Source organism: Schistocerca serialis, chromosome 5, assembly GCF_023864345.2.
Source record: "Schistocerca serialis cubense isolate TAMUIC-IGC-003099 chromosome 5, iqSchSeri2.2, whole genome shotgun sequence".
Lineage (NCBI taxonomy): Eukaryota > Metazoa > Arthropoda > Insecta > Orthoptera > Acrididae > Schistocerca > Schistocerca serialis.
Genome location: NC_064642.1, coordinates 414,813,166 through 414,837,821, shown reverse-complemented (window position 1 = coordinate 414,837,821; position 24,656 = coordinate 414,813,166). Strand labels below are relative to the sequence as shown.

General features: G+C 37.7%; 1 protein-coding gene across 5 annotated transcripts in view; it reads left to right on the top strand.

Moving 5' to 3' along the window:
- The window catches only part of LOC126481152 (uncharacterized), a 248,064-nt gene that overhangs the window by 218,330 nt on the left and 5,078 nt on the right, over positions 1 to 24,656 (top strand). For 2 of the 5 annotated variants that reach the window (XM_050104719.1, XM_050104718.1), the window contains 2 exons: positions 13,966 to 14,044; positions 22,109 to 22,261. The exons of 2 other annotated variants lie outside the window; for them this stretch is intronic. In XM_050104719.1, coding sequence (XP_049960676.1) covers positions 13,966 to 14,044; positions 22,109 to 22,260 — 231 coding nt within the window. In that variant the 3' untranslated portion in view covers position 22,261. Of the gene's footprint in view, positions 1 to 13,965; positions 14,045 to 22,108; positions 22,262 to 24,656 lie in introns of those variants that run through there. One more of the 5 variants, XM_050104722.1, reaches the window with a different exon arrangement.

Here is a 24,656-nt window from a genome sequence, read left to right as displayed (position 1 = left end):
AGCGCTTTTGTTTGGTAAGTTTCATCATCTTTCTTTTTAGATATATTTTTCCCACGTGGAATGTTTCCCTCTATTATATATATATATATATATATATATATATATATATATATATATATATATATATATATATATATATATACACTCCTGGAAATTGAAATAAGAACACCGTGAATTCATTGTCCCCGGAAGGGGAAACTTTATTGACACATTCCTGGGGTCAGATACATCACATCGCTCCCCACACCATGATGCCGGGTGTTGGCCCTGTGTGCCTCGGTCGTATGCAGTCCTGATTGTGGCGCTCACCTGCACAGCGCCAAACATGCATACGACCATCATTGGCACCAAGGCAGAAGCGACTCTCATCGCTGAAGACGACACGTCTCCATTCGTCCCTCCATTCACGCCTGTCGCGACACCACTGGAGGCGGGCTGCACGATGTTGGGGCGTGAGCGGAAGACGGCCTAACGGTGTGCGGGACCGTAGCCCAGCTTCATGGAGACGGTTGCGAATGGTCCTTGCCGATACCCCAGGAGCAACAGTGTCCCTAATTTGCTGGGAAGTGGCGGTGCGGTCCCCTACGGCACTGCGTAGGATCCTACGGTCTTGGCGTGCATCCGTGCGTCGCTGCGGTCCGGTCCCAGGTCGACGGGCACGTGCACCTTCCGCCGACCACTGGCGACAACATCGATGTACTGTGGAGACCTCACGCCCCACGTGTTGAGCAATTCGGCGGTACGTCCACCCGGCCTCCCGCATGCCCACTATACGCCCTCGCTCAAAGTCCGTCAACTGCACATACGGTTCACGTCCACGCTGTCGCGGCATGCTACCAGTGTTAAAGACTTCGATGGAGCTCCGTATGCCACGGCAAACTGGCTGACACTGACGGCGGCGGTGCACAAATGCTGCGCAGCTAGCGCCATTCGACGGCCAACACCGCGGTTCCTGGTGTGTCCGCTGTGCCGTGCGTGTGATCATTGCTTGTACAGCCCTCTCGCAGTGTCCGGAGCAAGTATGGTGGGTCTGACACACCGGTGTGAATGTGTTCTTTTTTCCATTTCCAGGAGAGTGAGTGTGTGTGTGTGTGTGTGTGTGTGTGTGTGTGTGTGTGTCTATATATATATATATATATATATATATATATATATATATATATATATATATACTGCATGTGTTCTGGCTGGAGGCAGTTTGCTCAGTGCTCTTGTATGTGCAAGTGCTGAATAAACCTACGTTAAGTGAATTTAGTGTTTGTCACAATACCAGAGAAGGAAAGTTGCTACTCACCATATAGCAGAGATGCTGAGTCATCTCAGAGAACTGAAACAAGATTGCAAGCAGTAGTACCAGTGTATGATGGGAGTGGCGACTGGGTGGGGGTAAGGAGGAGGCTGGGGATGGGAGGGGGGGAGGATAGTATAGTGGGAGTGGCGGACAGTGAAGTGCTGCAGTTTAGACGGAGGTCAGGAGGGAACGGGTAAGTAGCGGAAAGAAGGGAAATAAAAAGACATTAAAAGACTGAGTGTGATGGTGAAATGACGGCTGTGTAGTGCTGGAATGGGAACATGGAAGGGGCTGGATGGGTGAGGACAGTGACTAACAAAGGTTGAGGCCAGGAGCGTTACAGGAGTGTAGGATGTATTGCAGGGAAAGTTCCCACCTGTGCAATTCAGAAAAGCTGGTGTTGGTGGGAAGGATCCATATGCCACAGGCTGTGAAACAGTCATTGCATTGAGGGATATCATGTTTGGCATCGTGTTCAGCAACAGGGTGATCCACTTGTTTTTTGGCCACAGTTTGTCAGTGGCCGTTCATGGGGACAGACAGCTTGTTGGTTATTATGCCTACATAGAATGCAGCACAGTGGTTGCAGCTTGGCTTGTAAATCACTTGACTGCTTTCACAGGTAGCCCTGCCTTTGATGGGATAGGTGATGTTAGTGACCAGACTGGAGTAGGTGGTGATAGGTGCAAGACCTGTCCCATACATCCTCCTATTAAATTTTTGTGTTAGAACATTAAAGTTTTGTGTTTGCTCATTAAGAGTTTTTCTCATCCCTTGCATACGTTGTATCAGTGGTGTGGTATCATTTTGAACGTCTACAGAGTTGCATCTGATTCCATTTGGCTCCATTTCGCCTGATGTGGAAATTTTAGATCTACTAGAATCTGCACTACTGCGCCTTTCTCTAGCCTCATGTGAAAAATGCTTACCAGCAATATTCGCGAATTTATGTTGTGCTACAGTACGTGACGTCATGTTAAATAATACTCATTGTTGTTGTCTGACTCACCGACATGCTCTTGTCATCGTGTTAGTTGTGGCGACATTTTTTGCTTGTACATTAATAACTGAATTGTCAACAATGGTTTTGTCTGCTGTACCCATTTCTGTCCTTGTGGTTTACTGATTTGAAAATTATCCATTTTTAAATCACTCTTAGAAAATTTTCTTAATTATCCTGTGACAATTTTCAGAATGGGAGGGGAGAGGTACTACTACTGTTAGATATGAGTGAAGCACTACCAAGTGCAGACACGCAAGCTATAAGTTAGAGTTTTCCAATTTTCTTGATGGGTTTCAAATTTTTTTCTGCTAGTTTCCATATAAATTTTATTCTTTTCCGTGCACATCCTTCTTCCATGATACTCCATCTCTTTCTCTTCACAATATTATTTGTTTCATGTAACAAAGAAAACTAATGATAATTAATACATTGGAAAATTTTTACAACATATTTTATATATTTTAATTACTTCAATTATCTGTATATGGCACCATCCTTTTTACAGTAGCCAGTCTACTGGTGCTTAAGCGCTGGTGCCATAAAGAGATGTAATTAATGTGGATTATTTTGAGGTGTGTGGCTGGTGAATACTTTCACCAACAATAATTCATGTGTCTAAATAAGTTCACACCTCCGTAGTCTCTTGCTATGATTACCACTATAACATTCTAAATTGATTGATATAGTAACTCTCCTTTGAACAGAGTGATATTTACTTCTTCTTTCTTGAAGAAAATGATGCACCATCCAGCTCCATGATAAAGAATGCAGCTTAATACAATCTTAAATGATGTCATCATGTTTTCCAAAGTTTGCAGGCTATTGTGTGTCCAGGTATCATTTTGAGGATTAAGCAATTTAGAAATGAATAAAACTGCCTCCCTTTCAAGAAGATATATTGTAAAAACTTTTACACAAATGTATATATTATTGTCTGACATACGCACAATAAGTCCAGTCAGAATCACGGACGGGAAGAGACAGACAGCCAAAGAATGAAAAATTTGTTATCGACTTATGGAAGCATTAGAATACAGATATATTTTCATCTTTCTTTTAGTACATATCTCTCTTTGGCATGGGGGGCATGTTTATATTTACCTTTACCCTGCACAGTGTACCAATACTTATTAAGGTGTCACATACTTTATGCCTGAACAAAATAAGATCTATCACAGTTGGGGGGGACAGAAAACAGTGCAGTCATTGCCATAGTGTGGAAATGGAGTGATTTATCTGACGTCCAAAATGGCATGATCATTGGCTTTTGGACCAAATGGAAGCGTTTCAGAAATAGCTAAGTTTGAAAACTGTTCACATGCTGCCATGGTTAAAGTATATTGTGCATGATAAAAAGGCACCATCCAAAATCAGCACCAAGGTAACTGTGATGCACCATGGGCCATAGGTGACAGGGGTGAACGAGGACTGTAGAGATGCGTCAGGTGTATAGACATGCAGCTGTTGAGCAACTGACAGTCCAGATGAACCAAGGGGCTACCAGCTCTGTCTTGTCAATGGCCATTGATCAGATGTTTCTGTATATGGCCTCCGCATCAGGTGCCTGGTTCATGTACCCATGCTGACTGCTGTTTATCAGCAATGAAGGCTACAATTTTCACACCAGTACCACAATTGGACTTCCACTGAGTAGCAGCAGGTGACCTTTTCAGATGAATCATGTTTTGTGCTCCATCGAACATTTGGCCTTCGGTGTGAACAGATAAAACGTCTGAAAGAAAACACTCTGTTACAGTATTATTGTCTGAGGAATGTTTTTGTGACATTCCCTGGGTGATCTCATCATTCTGGAGGGCACAAAGGATCAATACAAGTATGCATGTATCCTTGGGGACCGTGTTCACCCCTACATGTAATCTGTTTCTTGTTGGTACAATGGCACCTACCAGCAGGACAAGGCAATGTGTCATACAGCTTCAGTGTATGTGGATGGTTTGCTACTGTATGAGATTACTAAGAATGGTATAGTTTTGGGGAACTTTAGTATCTTATTGTGTTTGGTTTTATAATATGTCATGAATGATACAACATTAACTATGAAATATGCCATTTTGATTCCAAGTCCTTATTATCATTATTGATAATATGACATCCCAAATAATTGAATGGGAAGCCTAACATGGCTGTCTTACCGTAGTATCACATTCTTTATTCGAATGAGTGGTTTGGTGTTATACTCATTTTCAGTGCCTCAATTTGCTGAACTATTAAGACACATCAACATACATAATATATTTAGAAAGTTTTTATTTTTATATTCCAATTTATTTTAAATTGTGTGATTTGAACATAGTTCTAGATTATGTTGTGCATAAAAGTAATTAATAGTGTAAGTTCCTGAACAGTATAGTAGGAGTCCTCCGTTTGCTATCAGTTTACCTTCCATCAGGAATGTGGGTGCACTCAGCAACTGTGATATGACTTTCAAGTGATAGAGTATAGCAATCAGTCATCCTTTTCTTGCAGGTTTTCTTCAACAAATCTAGATTTCAGCTAGTGCCTAGCCATTACCAATGCTTAAAAAAAAAAAAAAATCAAGTTCGACATCTTCCCAAGAGTATTGAATTTGACTATCATTGTGTCATTGTGTTTGATCGGAGTGAAATGGAAATGCTTAGTAAGGGTATGAAGTATACTCTAAATGGGAAAGTGGATCGCATGGCTATGAAAGACATGATGGTCCATACTAAGTACGCTGTTGATTCACTGAGACTGCCAAAACTTGTTCAGAATAAGATTTGCTTAGCAATTAATAATATTATTATGAAAAAGGTAAATAAACCTGTCCCCAGTTATATAAAGGAGAAGAGAGTCATTGAAAGTATTAATTCTAAGCTTTCTGAAAGCGACACCATATGAACTAGCGTGGACAAAGGGGGAACAATGATGATCGTTGCAAAAGATGTCTGTAATGCCAAACTCTAAATTTCTTTGAAGATAATAATATTAAGAAAATGAATGAGGATGTAATGCTCAAAGCACAGAAGAAATTGCATGATCATTTAAAAACCTGCAGTGAAATAATATCACCAAGGGAGGTATAGAGGCGAAAGGTTGGGGCACAAGTAAAGGGACACGAAGATGGCTATCAAATATGCCCGGTGGTGGATGGTGGTAGTAGTAGTCCTCTCTGTAAAATAGCTGGAAAATTCCTGCAGTTTCTTAAAACTCATTATAAATTCTATAACCAATTTTCCATTAAAAATAGTTTTCAACTTATCAGTACACCAACAATTGATGAAATTAAGTTGGTTTCTCTTGATATCGTCAACTTATACATGAACATAGGTATTGACAAAACTGTGCAGGTAATTCAGCGTAATTTAATGGAACAAAACAAGCTTTTGATGAGGCTAATAGATGAATTCATTGGGCTACTTACCATAATTTTGAAAATTAACTACTTTAAATTTAATAGAGAGACTTATTCCCAACAAGACATTGAAAGTAAGTGGAGCTCAATATCTGGAATGATTGCTGACATATTCATCAATTATCTAGAAAACAGATTCTTTACTGAAGGTGCCTCATTGGCAGACAAAATTGTATACTATTTAAGGTGCATAGATGACACACTGCTGTTAATAAAGGGTAACAATGATGCCATCAACACTATAGTAGCCACAGTTAATAACTTGCATCAAATGGTTAAATTTACATGTGAGATTGAAACAAATAGATCTATTAGTTTTCTAGATCTATCAATTCAGAATGAAAATGGCAGGCACACATTTGGTATCCATCACAAAGAAACTTGTACTGGGGGTATTGTGGATTTTACTTCAAACCACTCAGTTCAACATAAAAAGACGTTTTTCAATTTTGCTATCAATTGGTTGTTCAAAATTCTGTTGTTTAAAGACAAACTTGTTGATGAAATGGCAACAATAAGGCACTTTACAATAGTGAATAACTATCAACGTGACTTTGTAGATAGTATATATAAGAACATAATTAATAAATACAAAAAAAGATGACGCTTTACAAGAATATGTACTCAAAGAAAATACTGAGTTTATTAGTTTACCGTACTACAGAAAAATGAGTACAAGGATAGCAACTGTCTTTAGAAAGTACAATGTGACAGTGTCTTTTTGAACCGAAAATAACTTAGGATGTATTTTGCAGCATACTGTAGATACAAAGAACTATTTCATGCTTCTGGAATTTATAAAATCGATTGCCTGGACTGTGGGGCCTGTTAGATTGGCCAAACAGGAAGGAGGCTGGAAATTAGGTTTGGGGAACATGTTGCATTGGGAAAAAAAGATACCAAGGAGAAATTGAGTATGGCTGATCATTTACTTACAACAAAACGTAAGTTGCTGACTTTGACATCTAATGTGTGGTTGTCACATAAGTGTGAGAAGGGCAGGTTCCTCGACCTCCTACAAGAGCTGGAGATATTTTGTCATCACAAAAATGTAAACTGCAACCTGATAAATGATCAGGTCATTATGAAAAATGTGCAGTTTTGGGAATGTCTGAAAACTTCTTGCTGGGGAACAGTGAAGGGTTTGACGCAGGGAGAACGAAGTAGCTCTTGCCATCTTGCCAATATGTAGCATAATACTGCACAAGTACAATGGTTATAACATTGAGTCTACAGAACTTTCTCCATGTACGTTAGTTTGGATGCATGTACATTTATAATTAAAATCTGTTTGAAGCGGCACAGTGACTAGTACGCTCTACTTCTGTAACAGAACGGAAAGCCATACCAACATCCATCTTGCTGACATTTGGCGCCATTTTTGAACTGTTCAGTAGATAAGATGAACTACATACCCGTCAGAATGATTAAATAAAGTGAAAAATAGTACAAAAAATAAAAACATTTAAATCAAATCAGTTCTAATAGTTGCAGCATGTAGCATGTGCCTCCTTGCGTTTTGTAAATCTCTTTTTTTTTTTTTTTTTTTAATTTGTACCAATCTGATGTTACATGTGTGTTTTAAAGAATAACAAAACAATTGACTCACAAGGAGTGAATCTGTAATTTTTTTATGTTTTGTGTGTTTACTGTTAAATGTGGAAATAGGTTGGGCAGCAACAGAAATAATTTTTCTTGTATTTTATTTTGTGTTATTTCTATGTATTTTTGAAATTTTTTACTAGACATGATAACTGCTTTCATTTGAATGTTATATATTATGTAGTTGATATAGATGGCACAATACAGCCAGTCGATGTGTTCTTCACAATAACTACCTTCATTATGCAGTAGTCTCGAAAAAACTGTGACAGAAGCCTGAGCAACAGGGACTGATGTACCAGAACACACGTTGATACTATGAAATAGTGGTGTGTGATCTAATGTATAGGCCATATAGGTTATGCCACGAGTTGTAACTTTTTATACTATCACCTGACTATGTTCTACTTGTATTTTTTTAGCATTGCTAATGGCTAGGCACTAGCAAAAATCTAGATTTGTCGAATAAAATTTGTGAGAAAAAGATGACCGACTGCTGTGCTCTATCATTTGAAACTCCATTTGCTAGTTCATTAGTCACTGTTGTTCCAGTCTTTAAATATTTGAATCTTTATATATGCTGCTTATTGTTTTTGCTTGCTCATCCATTAAGTGTAGGCTTTCATCTGTGTATCTGATCTAGTATAGTATGTACTTTGAACTATTTTTGTAAAAATAGTGCGTTGAACATGACTTTTGAATATATTTGCTAATGCCCCTGAAAGTCCGAAAGTCACCAGCAGAGTCAGAAGTGTAATTATTAAGAGTTATTTCAGAAAGTGCATTGGATATACCTTTTATATAAAATATGAAATACAGGTTGGGTAATAAATATCAACACTGCAACTCACAAAAGGTGTTTTGCTTGAAAATGGAAACTGAATGGCCACTGTATAAAAGGACCAAATGCATAGACTTGTTAGATAAGCCGTGCCAAGCATTTCCAGTTAGACTTAGAGGATAAGAAAACTGCAGCTCCACTCGTACTTACCACACAAGATATCCTTTATGAAAACCAGTTTTTGTTAACTAATGTGAATCAGTAATCTGTTGTAAGCAATTTCCTAAATAAATTTAAAGAGTTTGGTGTTACTATTGTGTCTTTGACTCTTTCAGAAAATATACCTCATTCGCTGGTGTAAGGAGTTCTGTCGAGTCATTGCATGATTTTGTTGTCGAAAGAATTGGAGCTTTTTAGTAATGTTAAGACATTTGTTAGCTCCTTTATAGTTTTTACTTTTAAACTACTGTTGATGCTGAAATTAAGAACTCGGCTGAAACAGGAACTCATGAAAGAAAACGAGTGAGAATTATCAGTATGCAGCCAATGACAGCCAAATTGTGCACTGTCCTCAGGTACAAAATACCTGTTTCTTTATATGAGTCACCTAGATGCAAAACTGTCCATGTCTTCCACAACCGGTATTGAGAAAAAGTGGAAAAAACTGTTTTCCCTGGGTAAATACACACTGCCGTACACTGTATCTTGTATACATAAGTATGGATTAGTACAAAACCATTTGGGCTATTGAAAAAAAATCAGGAACTCAATGCATGTAAGATATAAGCAAAATAAAAATGGACTTGGACAGTTTTGCATCTTACTTTGCAGATTGCCACTTTTGCATGCAACTGAAATGGACATGGACAGTTTTGAACCTGACTAGTTGTACATGAGGAGACGATATGGGGTGAACGTAAAACTGTGTATTCAGTTTTAATTTCTTTTAATATTTCTGAAGGTACATGGTGTAACAACTGACAAACTGCAATCCACTTATTACATCATATTTGGAACAATGTCTTCATCGTCTCCTGCTAGGCATTCTGTTGTGTGTCCTAAGTGTTTCCCACATTTGCATACGGACACTGGTAGGTTGGTTTCAGAATTATAATTAGGCTCCCCTTGGACTTTTATAGCATTCTGAGAATGTGTATAACTTCCAGAATAAACAGCTGTAAGATACCACACAAGTACAATGTTTACATGCTTATGGTAGCCATCTTGCATTACAGTCATATGATCCCAGCCTTCAGTGCGATTTGTCAAAAGGGATAAGGCAAGTTTTGCACCCAACTTACTGATGGACATGGACAGTTTTGAATCTAACCACACTTTTCGTGAGCTGTTTTCCATAGGACATGGAGAGCTTTGAGCATAAATAGCATTTCAAGCATGTGTAAAACATCATGCTCTACAATCGAAAGTTGCCAACTCAATTTTTTTAAAAAGTGGACATGGACAGTTTTGCATCTGAGCGACTCATATGTTCATTTTGTGGTTGCCCGGTGAAGAAATTTTCACAATGCTTCTGATGAGCAAGTGATGAGACACTGGAACTTGAGACATGTTAGTAATGAGTTAAAAGGAAATAAATGTTTGAGTGTGTGCTAAATAACCATTGTTATGCTAGAAAGAAAGCTGAAATTCTTTTAGAAATGAGTGTTCATTTTTTTATTTGTTTGAAAGTGCATATGTAATTCAAAGAGACTTTGATATTTTTGTCTGTTCTAAACAATCAATGCAACTGCAGTGTTTCTTTAATTTTTTTGATAGGAATTCTACTTGTTAGTTGTAGCAAAATATTTTATTTCATGTAGATACCCTGTCTAAAACTGACATTTTGATGTTAGAGATAACATTAATTCTCAGAAAATCAACTTTACCTTTGTGTATTCACTATTTTATGAATGACATTTTCGAACTTTTTGTTATTAAACCAATTGAACTGATATTTTTTTCTTTCTTCTTCTCTGAGCCTCACTACTAGAAACTTATGTTAAATAGTAATGCAGTTTAAATAATTTCCTCTTTATTTTGGCAACATAGTACACATCCTACTGTTCCTATACTAACGGAGTTTGTTTTATGTAATTCTTGGTCTGTAAATTAGTTGGAAGCAGTAAGTTCAGTGATGCAAAGATCATGGGCCATAAGCTTGCTATTGTCTTCTCATTCCAATATTTGTAAGTCATACCTGCAGTTTATGTTGTTAACAAAGTTTTATTATGGTTATTATTATCAGGCATAGCTAACTTTTTGCATTAATGATTAACAATAATATGATTTTGTATCACCAAACTCACTGCTTTTCAATGATGCTTGGCCTGAAGCTAAAAATCATTGTATCATTGTTGTCTTCATTTCCCATTTATCTAGATTCAGGCCAGTTTGGGAAATTTATGGTACTTTTCCAGTTTTTTCTGTCTTTCCACTATTCTCCTTTTGTTCCAGATTCCTTCTTCTTAAACTCATCTTTATTGAATCAATCCATTTTGCTGTAGGTCTCCTTCTTGCCTTCAAACCTGGTGTTCTTCCATCTTCCATTCACTGTGCTTGTCCAAACCATTTTGACCTGTTCTTCTCAGTTCTCTCATTCAGTTTTTCTATGTTTCTAACATCTTCATTTCTCACTCTGTCTCCCCTCATTTTCCCTAACCTATTACTTAGGAATTTCATTTTACTGGCTTTGAATCTGCTCTCATCTCTTCTTCTTATTGTCCAGGTCTCCAATGCATATCCTTACACTTCATTGATTCCTCCCTTCCCCAGACTAAGCCCCCCCTCCCCTCCCCCTCACACACACACACTGGAAAAATACATTGCTCTGTTGTTCCTTTTGCTAACTTCTGCCATCATTCTTGCATTTTGCACTTGCATTATCACCCTTCCTGAATATTTGAAGTTACCCACACTTCCAGTATACTGTCCTTTAATGTTAATTTGTCCACTGTCTTCTCTGTCCCTCCCCCCTGCCCTCCGATTACCACTATAGTTTTGCTTTTCCCCACACTGCATTTTATTCTATATCTCTTGTTTTTTTCATTTAAGATGTTTATTTGTTTTTGTACCTCCTTAGTGTTGGTTTCCCACACCAGAATATTACTGGAAAATAGCAGTAACTTCCTATCCCTTCCTTTATGAGTAACTTTTATCTCTTCCAAAATAGTGGTAACACTACTCTTCTGTCTCGACCCTATAACTTTCCTAAAGCCACCAGTTCCTTCAACCTGGATCTGAACACAGCTGAAGCTTTTGTCATACATCACTTGAAAGATGTCAATTGTTTGTTTTCCAACTCCCTTTCTCTAGAAAGTTTCCCCAAGCCCTTTCTCTGGGCTCATTATGATATGCTTCCACTAAGTCAAGATATGTCATCACCAGGTCTGATACTCCCAATGCCTTTCCTTCAACTATCCCATACTAAAGATTGAGTCCACCATTCATCCACCATGTCAAAAGACATACTGCTCCTCTTCTAACTAATATTCCACTTTTTCCCTCAGTCTTCTTTTCAACATCTTCTCCATTATTTTTGCTATTTGTGATATGAGTGTGACACCTCGATAATCATCACATAGTTTTCTGTCTCCCTTCTTGAATGCTGGAATTATTGTTCCCTTTCCACATTCTCCAGGCACACATCTCTGACTCCATATGCATCTTAACTATCTACATAACCATTGTAGCCCAGTAGATCCAGCCATCTTCATCACTTCCACACGTATGTCATCTATCCCAGGTGCCTTTCCTGTCTTCTTCTCAGTGCTAGTTCTACTTTTAAGATTGTAATGTCTTTCTCTTCTTCTAGGCCCAGGTCCCTGCACTGTGCTTCTTTTTCACTTTCAGTAATTTGCCAAAGTAATCTTTCCATCTTTTCCTTATCTCCTCTGGTTGCATTATTAGCTCTCCTTTTCCCCCTTTTGCCAGCTTTGTGTAAGTGCTTTTGTTCCTCTGACTCCTTGTACTTCCATACAGCATTCTGATAGCCTCAGTAACATCCTTTCCCAACTCGCATGTGAGTTCCTCCCAGCTTTATCCACGTTTCTTCTGTTACCACTTTCATACACTTCTTTTTGCTGTTGTGATATTTCCTTTTACTTTATACCTTTTACCTCTTTTCCATTCATGCCACACATTCTTCTTTCCTTTTATTGCTTCCTTTGTCTGCTCATTCCTTACACTTTACCCTTCTAGACATTCTGCCACAAGTGTTCACAGCAGAGCGTAGAAATGCTTGTTTTTATGTCATAAGAAAAGACAGAATACATATACTGTTGTGGCAATTTTACAATTATGTTTTCTTTTATTGTTGGCAATGTGATGTATCCTAACTCTTGACAACACTGTACTATCACACATAAATTTAAAATTATGTGTACTGGAAGGAAGAGACTACATTAGACAGTAAGTCACCACCAGAGAGACACCTAGACATCTCTATTATAGTTAGTAATGACATCAGACTTGTAATTTACAACAAATACATTTCTTCCTTTTTTAAATCAATAACCATATGCTGTTATGTCTTGCAGTGGAGGTTATAAAATTTTTGAGAAGTGAATTCTAAGAATTACATCAATGACTGAACAATTTTGTGTTCAGTATTTTCATCTGAAATAACAAGTGAATGAGGCTGGCTGATTTTAGTGGCAAGGGATATCAATGAAACAAACAGAAATGTGTGTATCAAAATCAAGAAATTGGAACCTTATTCTCAAATGCAGTATTTGAATACTTGACATTGGTTCTTCATCCTTTAACTGCTGGCCACATATATATCCATGCACAGTCGTTGTGCCTCCATTGCTAACAATGTATATATATGACAGGAGCTGAGCATGCCAGAAATACTATCATCAAATATATACACTTCAACGTTTTATTAGTACATGATGCTATAAAACACGTTGTGTATGTGGACAATTGATATACAAGTCCGTCTCTCCTCCACTACTTGCATTAAGAACAACTAATGCAGTAGCTACCTATACATTTCCCATGAACAGGAAATTATGCCAAAATTTGAAGCCAAACGGCAAATATCTGAGATAGAATTTAGCTTAACAGACACTATGAGGGCTTTTAAGTGGTGTGACAAAAGAGAGGTATGTATATTGATGACAGTATGGTGAAAAGGAAAGTTGCTACTCACCATATAGCAGAGATGCTGAGTCGCAGATAGGCACAACAAAAAGACTGTCTCAAATATTTTTGTTGTGGCTATCTGCGACTCAGCATCTCTGCTATATGGTGAGTAGCAACTTTCCTTTACACAATATTGTTGCAGTCCATCCTGGATTTTCCATATGTTGATGACAGGCCACACAGCTGTGAAAGTGGACCACCAAGTAATACCAAAAAATTTAAACCAAAATGTGCATTGGATAACAATGACTCTATGGGTGCAGTGGACAGATATAAAATGCTAGTTAGCTGAACAGAATGTTTTCACAAAATACTGATGTTATACAAAAATTCTTTTTACAATCCTTCTGTGTATGCATGTTAAAGTTCATACCAGAAAGAATATTTATGTCACCAAATTTCATCTGGGCCTCATTCATGAGATAAAGACATACCACCAAGGAAGGAAAGTTCAAGAGGTTGCTGATCAGACGAGAAAAACCCATTACGGTTTCAACAAAGGCACTTTCGAAGCATCATTGAATTTTGAATTGTCAGTAAAACAACACCAACCTGTAAGAAGATGTTTTATATGTAGCATGAACAAAAATGAAAGTAATCACTTTATTGTTGTAAACAGGGACTATGTGTTTGCCTTGTTTTGAAATAAATCACACAAAAGACTTTCTGAAATGTGCTTCCTTGTAATGTTGTCTAGTTTTAGGAACTTCGGCAATAAAGACTATTCAAAGTACAATTTATTTTCAAACTTATTGGTGAGAATAAATGCAGGAGAGTCTGCGATGACAGTGACTCAGTGCAAAAGGCGCTGCAGCGTTCAGCACGGTAGGCACTGCCGTGTGGTGCATCCAACCACACATATATGTGCATTTTGTTATGGGAACTCAGCAGTGAAAGAGATAAGAACATCCAGAACATTTTGCAGTCAAGAATCTCTTGGTTCTCATATTGCACATCTCTAATGCTGTGTAACAGAGTAAACCTATTGCAATTCATTGTGGTTGTTTATTATTAGTTTTATATGTGCTGACACTGTTTGGAAGTGATCACTACACCCAGTGGCTAATAATTTTTTTTTTTTGTAGTTATTGAAGCCTTCTGAATTAAATTGAATTTTATGTTCCTGGGATAAGGTACTTTAGCACTTAAAATACGTTTAATCCCAGTATCTGCCCAGCCTTTCTCATTGCTTCCATTTGATTTCCTTTAAACAAGATTCAGAGTGCTACATAAATATGTTTAAGATACAATTCAAATTTCTTGTTTATACCTTCTAATTGAAAAATATGTATCTTCCTTGTGTTTGACACTAAATAAAAATGTAAATGTAAGTGACTAGGGCCTCCCGTCAGGTAGACCATTCGCCGGGTGCAAGTCTTTCGATTTGGCGCCACTTCAGCAACGTGCGTGTTGATGGGAATGAAATTATGATGATTAGGACAACACAACACCCAATCCCTGAGCGGAGAAAATCTCTGACCCAGCTGGGAATCAAACCTGGGCCCTTAGGATTGACAGCCTGCCATGCTGACCACTCAGCTACCGGTGGTAGGTGGGAAGAAGGTGGGAATTTAAGGAGATGGGACCTGGATAAACTGAAAGAACCAGAGGTTGTACAGAGTTTCAGGGAGAGCATAAGGGAACAATTGACAGGAATGGGGGAAAGAAATACGGTAGAAGAAGAATGGGTAGCTTTGAGGGATGAAGTAGTGAAGGCAGCAGAGGATCAAGTAGGTAAAAAGACGAGGGCTAGTAGAAATCCTTGGGTAACAGAAGAAATATTGAATTTAATTGATGAAAGGAGAAAATATAAAAATGCAGTAAATGAAGCAGGCAAAAAGGAATACAAATGTCTCAAAAATGAGATTGACAGGAAGTGCAAAATGGCTAAGCAGGGATGGCTAGAGGACAAATGTAAGGATGTAGAGGCTTATCTCACTAGGGGTAAGATAGATACTGCCTACAGGAAAATTAAAGAGACCTTTGGAGATAAGAGAACCACTTGCATGAACATCAAGAGCTCAGATGGAAACCCAGTTCTAAGCAAAGAAGGGAAAGCAGAAAGGTGGAAGGAGTATATAGAGGGCCTATACAAGGGCGATGTACTTGAGGACAATATTATGGAAATAGAAGAGGATGTAGATGAACATAAAATAGAAGATACAATACTGCATGAAGAGTTTGACAGAGCACTGAAAGACCTGAGTCGAAACAAGGCCCCCGGAGTAGACAACATTCCATTGGAACTACTGACGGCCTTGGGAGAGCCAGTCCTGACAAAACTCTACCATCTGGTGAGCAAGATGTATGAGGCAGGTGAAATACCCTCAGACTTCAAGAAGAATATAATAATCCCAATCCCAAAGAAAGCAGGTGTTGACAGATGTGAAAATTACCGAACTATCAGTTTAATAAGTCACGGCTGCAAAAAACTAACGCGAATTCTTTACAGACGAATGGAAAAACTAGTAGAAGCTGACCTTGGGAAAGATCAGTGTGGATTCCTTAGAAATACTGGAACACGTGAGGCAATACTGACCTTACGACTTATCTTAGAAGAAAGATTAAGGAAAGGCAAACCTATGTTTCTAGCATTTGTAGACTTAGAGAAAGCTTTTGACAATGTTGACTGGAATACTCTCTTTCAAATTCTAAAGGAGGCAGGGGTAAAATACAGGGAGTGAAAGGCTATTTACAATTTGTACAGAAACCAGATGGGAGTTATAAGAGTCGAGGGACATGAAAAGGAAGCAGTGGTTGGGAAGGGAGTAAGACAGGGTTGTAGCCTCTCCCCGATGTTATTCAATCTCTATATTGAGCAAGCAGTAAAGGAAACAAAAGAAAAATTCGGAGTAGGTATTAAAATCCATGGAGAAGAAATAAAAACTTTGAGATTCGCCGATGACATTGTAATTCTGTCAGAGACAGCAAAGGACTTGGAAGAGCAGTTGAATGGAATGGACAGTGTCTTGAAAGGAGGATATAAGATGGACATCAACTAAAGCAAAATGAGGATAATGGAATGTAGTCGAATTAAGTCGGGTGATGCTGAGGGAATTAGATTAGGAAATGAGACACTTAAAGTAGTAAACGAGATTTGCTATTTGGGGAGCAAAATAACTGGTGATGGTCGAAGTAGAGAGGATATAAAATGTAGACTGGCAATGGCAAGGAAAGCATTTCTGAAGAAGAGAAATTTGTTTACATCGAGTATATATTTAAGTGTCAGGAAGTCATTTCTGAAAGTATTTGTATGGAGTGTAGCCATGTATGGAAGTGAAACATGGACAATAAATAGTTTGGACAAGAAGAGAATAGAAGCTTTCGAAATGTGGTGCTACAGAAGAATGCTGAAGATTAGATGGGTAGATCACGTAACTAATGAGGAGGTATTGAATAGAATTGGGGAGAAGAGGAACTTGTGGCACAACTTGACTAGAAGAAGGGATTGGTTGGGAGGACATGTTCTGAGGCATCAAGGGATCACCAATTTAGTATTGGAGTGCAGCGTAGAGGGTAAAAATCATAGAGGGAGACCAAGAGATGAATACACTAAGCAGATTGAGAAGGATGTAGGTTGCAGTAGGTACTGGGATATGAAGAAGCTTGCACAGGATAGAGTAGCATGGAGAGCTGCATCAAACCAGTCTCAGGACTGAAGACCACAACAACAACAACATATACATCCTGACAGAAATTAATAAAGCTGATAATAAGATTAAAACTATGTGGGATATTGTAAAATGGGAAACATGACAGCCAATCAGTGTACAAGATAGCATGACAATTAAACTGAGCGACAATGTTGTGGCTGACAGTTCACAAGCTGTGAATAATTGTAACAATCACTTTCGACATGTGCCATCAAAAACAGAATTAAATGATTCAGTTGAGGAAGCAAGAGAATATATTAAAAATGTCAGTCCAAAAAACTTTTGAAGTTAATAGAATTTTAAAAATTCTAAAAAAAAAATAGATGCTAGTATGGTGTTGACAGAATTTCAAACAGAATTTTGAAAATTGCTCTAACTTAATAAGTAATGTTCTTAGTGATATGTATAATGCATCACTGCCACAGGGAATTTTTCCACATGTATTACGTTATACAACTGTTAAACCTCTTCATAAGAAGGGAGACAAGAAAGACTTAGGTAACTATCACCCAATTTCCTTACTGACATCTCTTTCCAAAATATTCAAAAAAGTAATTACTACCAGTACCCTCAATTTCAAGTAGGAACAGTTTACTTAGCACATCACAGTTTGGATTCCAGAAGGGTTGCTCAATGGTGAATGCTATTTGTACATTCACTCAGCGAATATTAAAAGCTATAAATAATAAAATTTTGCCAGTTGCAATTTTTTGTGATCTTTCCAAAGTGTGTGATTATTTAGACCATTTTACACTCTTAGAAGAACTCAGGTTTTATGGAATCGAGGGCTGTATATACAAATGGTTTTAATCATACTTAACAAACAGAATGAAAAATTTGTGCCAAATAATTCAAACAATGTTGAAAGGTAGAAAAGTTTAGTGACTAGGAAGAAATCACAAAGGGAGTCCCATAGGGTTCAATTTCAGGTCCACTCCTATTCCTTACATGCATGTGAATGACTGTCCATTTAACATTCAACAACAAGAAATTGTACTTTTTGCAAACAATACTAGTGTTATAATAAATCCTATTTGAGAGAAAGCAATGAAAGACATTTTTAATGATGTTTTTCGAAGCATTATTAAGTGGTTCTCAGAAAATGCACTCTCCCTAAATATTGAGATTCAGTTCTGTACAACAATTAGAATCATACCAACAGTTGATATAGCACATGAACAGGAGTCAATAAATGGGGCAGAATGCTCAAAATTTTTGCATGTATATATTGATGGAAAGAAGAGTATTTCTGAGCTTCTTGTACAAAAGTTCAGTTATTTCTGCTCTTCATATAATTTCTGGTCTTAGAAACAAACAAATCAACCTTGTGACATATTACCATTCAGTAATGTTTTATGGAGTAATTTTCTGGGGTAATTCACAATTCTGATTGCACAAAAGAGAGTAGTAAGAATAATATGTGGTGTTCACCTACGTACTTCACATCAGTACCCCTTAAATGAGTTGGGCATTTTAACTGGCACCATCACAATACATTTATTTGCTAACAAAATTCATCCTAAACAATCCATTACATCCTGAGAAGAACAGTGATGTCCATACCTACAACACTAGAGATAAAAATGTTTATTATGTATTATTAAAGTTGTCAGTGGCTCGGAAAGAAGTTCAGCATGCAGCACAAAAATTTTTAATTATTTTCCCAATTACATAAAATGTTTGACAGGTAGCAAAGCAAGTTTTAAATCCAATATGAAATCATTTCTGCTGGATGACTCCATCTATTCCATGTACAAATTTCTATTTTTAAAAGCTGGTAGCCTGAGAAGGGCCCCTTGTTTGTAAGTGTACTTGCATAAGTAGGACTAAAAAATATGCTTATTGGTGTTAAAACCAGTCAATTACTGCAAATTCAGTCATTCCACACCACTTCAATAAAAGAATCATTCAAATAATCTCTGGAGTATGTAAGTAACTGACTGACTGACTAACTAACTAACTCAGTGCAATATGGATGCTAACCACCATATCACAGAGGTTGTAGAACTCGAGTTATTAAGCCCTGCGTGAGATACTCCACGTGCCATATTTCAGCTGGACAAAGTGTGATCACATCGGACAATGAGGATATGAGCCACATTCGAAGAATGGTGGGTAACATTGTCATATTGGTCTGCACATTTGCCTGGCTTGTCACCCATTGACCAGGTCAGCAATATGAATGGTTAGCAAGGTATTTCTTGTGGTCCTCCAGTAACTGCTCATAATGTTTTTGCACTCACATTAAAACTGAGTGGATGAAAGTGGCTCCAGACAATGTCCACACTCTTTAACTTATTGCCATAATAGTTAAAGGCCCTGATTGTAGCACAGGAGGACTTCTTACTGTACTAAATTCTTGAAAATCAGACATAATGTTCAGTTCTGTAGTCCTAATCTTTTGTGGGTTGTCATATACCAAATCTGTGATATGGAGTTCATTTCAGTCACATGTATGCTTGGTGTTGAACATTTGCAAATGTTAGTGTAGTTTGATTCGTAAAGATTATTCAGTAAAGGCCACATCTCTTAGTTGCTACTGCAGGAGCTAAGATTAATGGCAGTTCCTGATCACTGTATAACTACAAAATCAGACATTAATATACTGCTAATGTTTTTGTGAACATTGAAGAACACAGATTTAGTAAGTATTGTAGTAATTGTTCTGAAATTGAAACTTAGAATTTACTGCCATGATGTTTTCTTGAAATTTATCATGCAGTTATATCTCATTGTGAATGTACACAACTACTTTCACAGCTTGAATGCAAACATACTGTCTGATTTTTGGGTGCAACATGAATTTCTCGGTAAACTATAGCATGTGTGTGTGTGAATATCAGAAGTGTAATATGTAAGATGGATGTCAACAGAGAAGTGTATATGCTCACAGTGCATAGAATGAAGATAGGGTGAGGAGATTTATAATATTAAATAGGACTAAAGGTTGACTGAGATGGTAAATGGTTATTTTAGCCTAATCAAAGTCCAGATGATAGACACAGGTCAGCTACAAACTTGAAACAACAGTTACATATTTGTTAATCATTTCAGTGTAGATACTCGAAAAGCAATATCTAAACATGTTCACATAGGCTCTAACCTTAACTCATTTCTCCTATTATGTCTGATGTTTTTGGAACTTGAATTATGCAGACATGTGCTATACTTTTTCCAAACAAACTATTTCAGGCAATTTTCAGAGGTTGAATTAAGAATGACACTGCAAACTTTATCTCAACAGATGTCATAAGTGGAGTTTTTCTGAGTGATTAATAGTATATGAAACTTTTCTTTACGTATTGCAGAATGATCTAGGACAAACCTCACAAACAAACTGAGTCTTTCAGTAGATATAAGATTCCTGTTCATAGTGAAGAGAACATGGCTTCAATTATCATCCATTCTGCCATCACAAATTCCAAATGAGCTACTTTGTCCTTTGTAGTACATCCCTTTGATTAGAATGTCCTGAAAGTACTCTTGATTAGAAGGTAACCATCTTTGCTCTTGGCTGCTTTGCTTGTGTATTCTCTCCCTTAGGTGAAATGCTAGAAGCAGATACCAGGAAGCATGAAAAATAATTATCATAGCTGATATTGAAGTTTTCTGAAATTTATACATATTTGTTTAAACAGACTAGGTTTATTAAAGTGGCTTTTATTAGTTAAAGATAGGATAATAGCTGGAGTGTATAAAATATAATGATATTTAAGACAATTTTTCACCTGTCACTTAAAAGGTTGAAGTTGCCATTAAGTACTGCTGTTCTGCCAGGGTTCTTAAATGAAATAAGCTGCTCAAAAAAAGTTTTGATTACCTGCATATCCATGGACATCTGTACGATTAGATTCAAGTAGAACAAGGAATGAAAGAATAAATCTTATGAAACTAAAAAGAAATAAATGTGCTATGAAACTAAAACATAGCATTAACCAAATTAAGGCAGTTTGTTCAAAAATGGACATCTTCACTCATTCGTGAAATCAAAAGTTGCTGTTGGGTAACATTTAATACAGTGTTGCCACATCACATGCACTGTCAAATGCTTGGATCCCCCTGGCATACTGCACATGATGCGGTCCAGACATTGTTGCCCAAGCCTGTCCCACTCTTCGATGATTGCTCTCATGACATCTTTCAGTGTGTGAGAAGAGTTCTTGGAATGATGCAATTCAAACTTTAGCTGACATCAGATGTGCTTAATTGGATTCATGGCAGCAGATATAGGAAATTCCATTTAGTTGAGTCCTGCTGCATGGAGGAAGGTGTTCGTGAGATGGGCACATTAATTTCATGCAGTATCATCTTCAAAGAAGGATCCAGCTCAAAAAAGTCAACTGTAGGGCTGGATAATAGGTTGGAGCATCATATTCTGATATTATACATCCCCGTACAGTTATAAGAATGACACCCATTCAAGATAACAGCCCGAAACATGACTGTTCCACCTCTCTGCTGAACCCGTGTTACTGCAAGCCAGGGATGTGTGTTGGCACCTGGCTACCTCAGTACTCATCTATGACAATCACTAGACATCAAACAAATCTTGCATATATAAGTGAGCAAAATGTGGCACCAATGATCCAGGTTCCACTCCACGTTTTCTCTACCCCACATTCTTTATGCACTGTTGTGCTGGTAGGTTTGTACTTTTTTAAATGCACATCAAGTGGCCAAATTGATTGATTGAAGATAGTTGCATAGTTACAAGTGGTATTTTATGATAGCAGTCTTCAGCTGCTGTTGTGAATGCAAGTGAACAACTATGAGGCAAGTTTTCAGTATTTGGTTGAAAGACTGAATTGTGTTGTTGAGGTGCATACCAATCAAGTGAGCAACTTCCTACACAGACAAGCCCTCTTGCTGTAAAGTAACACACCATTTACACTTTAAATCACCTTTTGAGGAGCATTGACAGGCTTAACAGAGTACATGAGCTGCAGTGCAGAGTTGCTGATTGGGAACGTAGCAAGCTTTAATGAACTGCACTCAGAATGCAGGTTCATTTTTACTTCTGTTATACTAGTTGCTGTACATAATGATTTCCTGTGGTCAAAAGAGTCTGGCAAAGATGTGTACTACACTAAAATAAAAGCTATGCAACTCACGAGGGTAGTGGAAAATTTTTTTTGAGCAGCTTATGATAAGTTATTTAAAAAAACCATAATTATAAATACAATCTGGGGATCTGTAAATGCGCATGGTAATCTTTTTACTGTTGTTATTTCAACAGTTGTGACCTCAGTACCTCTCAGTGGCCAACTTATAAACGAGAAATTGGACAACATTTTGCAACTTCACATACTGAGATACTTGATCAGTCATGAAAAATTCATCATAAAACCATTGTACTACCTTTCATTGCCAATATTGGTGGAAAAATAAGGTAATTGTGTACATTTTCCATTACATGTCACTAAATTTATGGCCTTGAAATAGCTTTAAAAAAAATACAATAAAGAAATTAACTTTTTAAATAATCAGAAATCTCAGTCTAGCAATTGTGAACCATTTTCAGTTTAATATATTTATCTCACTGAGAGTAAGAGAGTCTAATTTTATGCCAAATTCTATAGATGAGTTTACAACTGATGTCAGAGGCAACAGAAAATTTCCAAACGTAACAGTGAAAATATAAATAGATATTTGTAACACAGTATAACATGTGCTAAATAGTGTGTTTTCGCTTACCAATATATATATATATATATATATATATAATGGAAGGAAACATTCCACGTGGGAAAAATTATATATAAAAAACAAAGATGAGGTGACTTACCGAACAAAAGCGCTGGCAGGTCGATAGACACACAAACAAACACAAACACACACACAAAATTCAAGCTTTCGCAACAAACTGTTGAGGCAACAGTTTGTTGCGAAAGCTTGAATTTTGTGTGTGTGTTTGTGTTTGTTTGTGTGTCTATCGACCTGCCAGCGCTTTTGTTCGGTAAGTCACCTCATCTTTGTTTTTTATATATATATATATATATATATATATATATATATATATATATATATATATATATATATATATATATAAAAAACAAAGATGAGGTGACTTACCGAACAAAAGCGCTGGCAGGTCGATAGACACACAAACAAACACAAACACACACACAAAATTCAAGCTTTCGCAACAAACTGTTGCCTCATCAGGAAAGAGGAAAGGAGAGGGGAAGACGAAAGGAAGTGGGTTTTAAGGGAGAGGGTAAGGAGTCATTCCAATCCCGGGAGCGGAAAGACTTACCTTAGGGGGAAAAAAGGACAGGTATACACTCGCACACACGCACATATCCATCCACACATACAGACACAAGCAGACATATTTAAAGAGGTCTTTAAATATGTCTGCTTGTGTCTGTATGTGTGGATGGATATGTGCGTGTGTGCGAGTGTATACCTGTCCTTTTTTCCCCCTAAGGTAAGTCTTTCCGCTCCCGGGATTGGAATGACTCCTTACCCTCTCCCTTAAAACCCACTTCCTTTCGTCTTCCCCTCTCCTTTCCTCTTTCCTGATGAGGCAACAGTTTGTTGCGAAAGCTTGAATTTTGTGTGTGTGTTTGTGTTTGTTTGTGTGTCTATCGACCTGCCAGCGCTTTTGTTCGGTAAGTCACCTCATCTTTGTTTTATATATAATTTTTCCCACGTGGAATGTTTCCTTCCATTATATATATATATATATATATATATATATATATATATAGAGAGAGAGAGAGAGAGAGAGAGAGAGAGAGAGAGAGAGGAAGGACCATTCCACGTGGGAAAAATATATCTAAAAACAAAGATGATGTGACTTACCGAACAGAAGCGCTGGCAGGTCGATAGACACACAAACAAACATAAACATACACACAAAATTCTAGCTTTCGCAACAAACGGTTGCTTCGTCAGGAAAGAGGGAAGGAGAGGGAAAGACGAAAGGAAGTGGGTTTTAAGGGAGAGGGTAAGGAGTCATTCCAATCGCGGGAGCGGAAAGACTTACCTTGGGGGAAAAAAGGATGGGTATACACTCGCACACACACACATATCCATCCACACACATACAGCATATGTGTGGATGGATATGTGTGTGTGTGTGTGTGTGTGTGCGAGTGTATACCCATCCTTTTTTCCCCCAAGGTAAGTCTTTCCACTCCCTGGATTGGAATGACTCCTTACCCTCTCCCTTAAAACTCACTTCCTTTCGTCTTTCCCTCTCCTTCCCTCTTTTCTGACGAAGCAACCGTTTGTTGCGAAAGCTAGAATTTTGTGTGTATGTTTATGTTTGTTTGTGTGTCTATCGACCTGCCAGCGCTTTCGTTCGGTAAGTCACATCATCTTTATATATATATATATATATGGGATAAGAAAGTTCTAGCAGACTGCAAACACTTTAGAAGCAACAGAGACCACTCACCAAATAGTAGAAGCATTGAATTGCATGAAAAAGCTTGCAAGCAGGAAAGAGAGGGTGGTTGGGGGGAGGGGGGGGGGGGGAGGGGAGTAGCTGGCACCTCATAGGGAGTCAGAAGGTATGCAGGTTTGGGTACAGTGTGTTAGCAGAGATTGAGACCAGGAGGATTATGAGAGCAAAGGATGTGCTTCAAGGATAACAGTTATCTGTGTAGTGCAGAAAAGCTGATTTGACAAAAAAGTAACACCAAAGTCGGTCATAAAATGAAATGATTTTTCCCTGTCTCTGTTAATAACTTATGTCAATTTATTGCTCATATCATGGAATTCCTTCAGTTCATAGAATGGGTGCTCTAGTTGTCAGCTGTAACTCCAGAAGTCTA